At 37.6% G+C, this 6,000-nt stretch overlaps 1 protein-coding gene across 1 annotated transcript; it reads right to left on the bottom strand.

The window, feature by feature from the left end:
- Positions 1–1,912: 1,912 nt before the first annotated feature.
- Positions 1,913–4,949, bottom strand: fibina (fin bud initiation factor a). The gene has a single exon (XM_052123198.1). It carries the CDS (start codon positions 4,850–4,852, stop codon positions 4,241–4,243), a length of 612 nt encoding a protein of 203 aa, XP_051979158.1. The 5' UTR covers positions 4,853–4,949; the 3' UTR covers positions 1,913–4,240.
- Between the last annotated feature and the right edge of the window lie 1,051 nt (positions 4,950–6,000).

Here is a 6,000-nt window from a genome sequence, read left to right as displayed (position 1 = left end):
GCACAAAATGACCAGCTAGCATCATTTCACTAATCATATCATCAGCACCTGGGAAACTGTGAACAAGTAGTAGTCAGGTGAAATCACTCTATCATTCTGATTGGATTATAAGAGCGGACTGATTGCTATAAAAGGAGGGAAGAAGTGCTTCCAATCATTGTGTTCTTGTTAGCAAAGGTTACCTTTAAAGAAAGATGTGAAGCCATCATTGCTTTGCATCAAAATGGCCTCACATGCAAGGAAATTGCTGCAAAGAATATTGCACCAGAAAGAACCATTTACAAGATCATCAAGAACTTCAAGGATAGAGGTTCAACTGCAGTGAAGAAAGCTTCAGGACGTTCCAGAGTGACCAGCAAGTGCCAGGACCGTCTCCTCCTGAGGAGTCAGCTACGGAATCGTGTCACCACCAGTGTAGAGCTTGCTCAATATTGGCAGCAGGTTGGTGTGAGTGCATCTGCACGCACAGTGAGGCGAAGACTTTTGGACAATGGCCTGGTGTCAAGAAGGGCAGCAAAGAATCCACTTCTCTCCAAGAAAAACATCAAGGACTGAAATTATGCAGGAAGTACAAGGATTGGACAGCCGAAGACTGTTGCAAATTAATTTTCTCTGATGAAGCCCCCTTCCGACTGTTTGGGACATCTGGAAAATCGATAGTGGGGATCCGTGCATTTTCCAGCAAGATGGAGCACTTTGTCACAAGGCAACAGTAATAAGGAAGTGGCTCGGAAATCATTGCATTGAAATTTTGTATCCGTGGCCAGGCAAATCCCTGGATCTTAATCCCATAGAGAACCTGTGGTCAGTCCTCAAAATGCGAGTGGATAAGCAGAATCCCACAAATTGTGATCAAATCCGAGGACTAATAAATCAAAAATGGATCGCCATCAGTCAGGATTTGGCCTAGAAGCTGATATCCATCATGTCAGAGTGAATTGCAGAGGTTATGAAGAATAAGGGTCAACACTGTAAATATTGACTCTTTGCATAAATTGAATGTTTTTGCCAATAAAAGCCTTTAAAACTTATGAAATGCTTATCGTTGTTTTCCAGTATACCATAGAAACATAGAAGCAGCAAACTTTGCAAAACACAAAATGTATGTCACTGCCAATACATTTGACCACGGATGTACATACAGTATATTCTCAAATATATTAACTAGAATTGTATATACAGTATATGTTCATATAGAACCATATATAAGATTCTGTATTGGTATAGTCTACTTAACAATACAAAGAGCTTCATAGACATTATACAAAATAATCCAGCCATTATACATTTTTCCATATGCAGAAATATAATAAATCTTTGCCATAAAACTGTCATCGGAAATACTTGATTACTAATTAAACACCCACATATAAAAAGCTCACAACTTAATGTCTCCTTTTTCTCATCCAATGTAATTTATAGCAGTTGGCACATCAGAGCTGTAATGAGCATTTGGTTTTGTTTATCTGACCACAAGGGATGTTCACTGAAAAATTGAACAAAACCAACCCATCAATCAAACCACAGACTGTCCACATAGACAGATCTAGAAACAGCATCTTTGATACTTTAACATCAAGAACACTTTGGATTTTTTATGCTCATTTCAATTTGTTCCAACTAAACCACTTAAACTGGATCCATATGAGTTGTCTGTTTGAGCGACGGGGGTGTCAGAAGCTTCTGGGGTAGCACAAGGAAAATCTAATAGGGCAGTGCCCCCCTAGCCCACATCAGCAACATTAGACCCGAACATGCACTAAATCACTATTAAAGACATTCTTCTTTGAGGTTTAACTTCCAGCGAGAATCAAACTCTGAATGTGAGGGAAAAGAAAACAGTCCCTCTCCTCGGGATTATGGGTAGAAAACAGCCACAAGTGCTTCATTGTTCTGGTAAGAAATTCAAATGTAGGGATTTTGGCGACAAGTCTTATGTGAACGGTTCAACATTAAACATTTTCACCAGCCCATCCCTGTGGCTTCCCCTTGGTTGGCGTGTGGAGGGTAGATTGTGTTTCTTTAGATATTTCTGCAGGCTTTGAGTATTCTTACACATGGCAGAGAGAGAAAGAGACATTCTGTTCTAATAGCACAGGAAATGCCAAATCTCCACCAGAAATCTTTAACAGCCTCTCCTCAAACTTCAATCATCTAGAAATGAAAGCATTATGAAGACTACTGAGAAAGAGCAGCCTACTAGAAATGACTGCTTCTGAAGCGACATTGACGTCAGTTGTTCATAAAAGGCTTTATTTTAAGTGGGAGTAGCTAAACTGTAAAAAGTGAAAATGAGCAGTTGTTACACAAGGCAATATTTTCCTGACCTTAACCTTACAATTACTTTACAGGAGCTTAATATGATCATATGTACAGTATATATATATATATATATATATTCTACATGAATAAAGTCACTTAAAGTTACCACATAATACAAAAATGTAAGGTTACCTGACAAAACATGATTTAAAGTGTAATTAAACTTCTATCAATAAATTAGTGCATATCTAACAATTGAATGTAGTCAACTAATTTAAAACAGCACGAATATCAACACGTGTTGTATGCTATTCTTAAGAAAAACATTTTTGCATGCTTAGAGACAGAAAATGTCAAATGGAAATATTAAAGTTCAGTGTGTTATTTTTTTCAATGTTAAAAATACTTTCTCCATCCTATCCCATCTTAATATGTCGAGATGAGTAAACTAATATTAGGTTGATTTCTAGGGCTGCTAACTTTATGCCACACGTCCAGCCAGGGGTGGTTGCGGGTATCCCCCTTTGAGTGTTTTGTTGTTTGAATATGGGATATTTCATTGTTCGCCCATTTCCCATTGAGCATTTTCCCCCTCAAGTGTCTCACTGCAAAAAATACAGGACAATAGATGTCCCCTACAATATGTCTTTATTTAGGCCTAAAGATGGGATGTCACTTATATGGGACAGTTGGCAAACCTATTAATTTCCAAAATCACTGTCTGTTTAAAGCCCAATACAATAAAATTGACTGAACTAATGGCATGAGTTTGGGGCATGACTTTTTTTTGTAACAATGTATGACAGAAGGTATTCAGAAATATATATATATATTTTTTTTTTTTTTTAAACAATGTTTATTTTTTAAAATCCATTTTGGTGACACTAGTGCCACAAAAAGTGCACATAGAACACTACATTTACAATATTAAGGCAATCTGAAATTTTCTCACAATTGCTTTTTTTTTTTTTTTTTTTTTGTGGGAGTTAATTCGTTTTTTGAGCGGTTGTTTTAGGTTACAAAAAAAAAAAAAAAAAAAAAACTCTTATTATTTCTTCACACAAAATAAAGGAACCAGAACTAGAAAGGGTTTTGTCTTGTGTCAGTGGAAACCTTTAAAAATGATCATTCTTTAAAAAATTATTTGATACTCTGTTAACACTAAAGTTGTCATTACTGGAAAAATTACATTGTCTTAATTAAACATTACATGAAATATTGGGCTCATAACTCAAATCTATATGTTCATTTATCTTATTTGTCTTAAAATTCTATAGACTAAAGATGTTAAGTGTTAATAACTCAAAGAATTGTAGTACAAAATTGAGGACATGGAGAATACCCATAATCTTTTGCACTTGAACATTTAAAATATGTTTCTTTGGTCAAAGGAAACTTTTGGGGCATTTAAATAGTTATTATGAATTGATAGAGGTTTTAGCTCTTTTGTAGTATTATTTATGTTGTTTTGTTGTAAATAGTTTTGCATGATGCCCCCATTAGGGTGACCCATGCCCCCTTTGGCCAAATTGGTACCTTTAACTCTATTTCAGTTCACCTTGTGCATGTGCAACTGAAGTACATGTTTACATGCATTTCAGTGTAGAATTGAATATTGTGTCTTGTGTCTGTACTTTAGAAACATGAGTATTTTATTGTTTATGGATTGGCCCCTTTCACTTCCATTATTAGTGCCATTATTCCATTATTGTGATAATCAATATCACGCCACAAATGCTGTTGATTGAGCTGAACTTGCATTGAACCCAGAATATTTCTTTAATCTCCAAAGAACCATAAAGTCAACTCAAGAACCCCAAACAAATTAAAGAACTATTAAAGAACTTTTTACTTTTCAAGATTAGCACATAGGCCTACGATGCAAAATAACCACCACCAAATGCTTTCAAAAGTGGTGAAACGTTGCTAAAATAAAAATCCAATTGTAGACTGTAGTCTGAGATTAATACATGCGAGTCTAAACATTGAGGTACTCGTTTTTGAGGCGGCTTAACCTCGATCCATGGCTCTTAATGATCAGAGATATGAGTTCATGTTTATGTTTGAGTCCAGATGAGATGTCCAGAGTTTCCTGCAGAGTGTCCCTCACATTATACATGGGGTTGATGAAGTTATGAGTGAACTTGTGCTCTTCTCGTTGTTCGGTCTCCTTACTTTGCTTGAATTTGGTCTCCAGTTCCAGTAACGCTTTCTCCACATTTGTAAAAGCCTCATTGATCTGCACAATCTCCCTTTTAAGGTATTTCTCATAGCTGTCCTCGCCGTCCAGATCGAAGGAAATACTCGTCCCGAGACTCTCCAAAACGCGCGCTGCGTCTTCGATCTGTTGTTTAATTAGGACAAAATCCTCTCGGACGACCGTGTCCTGATCCTCTTCCAGAGGACACGGCCTGCGGTCGATCCATTTGAAAAGCATCTGGCATTTCTCCGGATCCTCGATCTGCTCGTAATCGCCTTCCGGGACGAAGAAGTGGTGAAAGGTCCCGTTAGACATTTCAGGGTGCAAAGGTCCTGTGTAGACCGCACAGCAGAACGGCAATAAAAGCAGCCAGATGGCGAATGGCAACATGACGGAACGCGTTTTGTCCACTCAGATGGTCTGACTGTGACCGGACAGTGGCGATGTGCACATCTGGAATACTTCACATGAGTATGCGCACTGGTGAAGGCGCGCGCGGCTGTAATGTGAGTCCAGCGCGCTTTTACGCACACTCACACACACCGCCGCGCGTCTCCCCTCATAAAAACACCAATACTGTCTGCGCAGCGAGAAGAAAGCATATTTGCATTGTTACAAGTAGCCTTAATAATATTTGGCTTTATCGTTGTCTATTGTTCTGCAAACTTACAAAATACTTTATTAGGCAATTTATTGATTAGTCTTTAAAAATAGATTAATGCTTAACCGATCAGTACATGATGTAAATATGATATACAGTATGAAATACAGTGTAACAAGTTCATGATATTTCTATCATTTAATTATATTCTATTTGAATGTACATTAAATGTTTATTAAAACATAGCTATAGGCTATCGTGGTGTTATGCTATTATAATGTTACTTAAAATAGTGATCGCCTCAATAAAAATACCGATTGTACAATTACACTAATCAATATTGCACATCTGTCAGATTATTTATCTGATGTTCCTTAGTGCATTTTATATTGATTTTAATATGTTTCCAGTTTTTATGGATCGCATCTGTCAAAAGTCAGATTTTGCGGTCAATGAAAATGCCTTGTCAGCAGTGTGTGCAGTGTGAGTACCAGGATAAACAACACATCAAATAGGAAGTTTCACAGATTAAATATTACAAAACTACTGAAGCACATCACCCGTTAATAATAAAGCAGTGAGATAATAAAGCGTCTCCGGTTACCCATGTAACCTCAGTTACCTGAGATGAAGGAAACGAGACATTGCGACAAACGCTTGTAGAATTCCTTAAGGCCTAGTTGAAGCCATAAAGGGTGTGGAAAGCACCTTAACCACATAGCCTTTTTTGTGTTTGATGGTGGCTTTGAAAGCCCCAGTGTGAATTCCAGCTGTCAACCGACAGTGCCTGTAGATCATCCCGTTTAACACAAGTTAAACCAAGTTAGAGCCAACATAAGTGCAGTCTTTAGGGAGAGCACACGCTACTCAACGGATTCCATTGGTTAGAACGTGGGGCTCATGAGCACCATCAGCACCAGATTTAAGTCCTACATTG

This window comes from Xyrauchen texanus, chromosome 49, assembly GCF_025860055.1.
Source record: "Xyrauchen texanus isolate HMW12.3.18 chromosome 49, RBS_HiC_50CHRs, whole genome shotgun sequence".
Taxonomy (NCBI): Eukaryota; Metazoa; Chordata; class Actinopteri; order Cypriniformes; family Catostomidae; genus Xyrauchen; species Xyrauchen texanus.
This window is presented reverse-complemented; position numbering and strand designations above follow the sequence as displayed.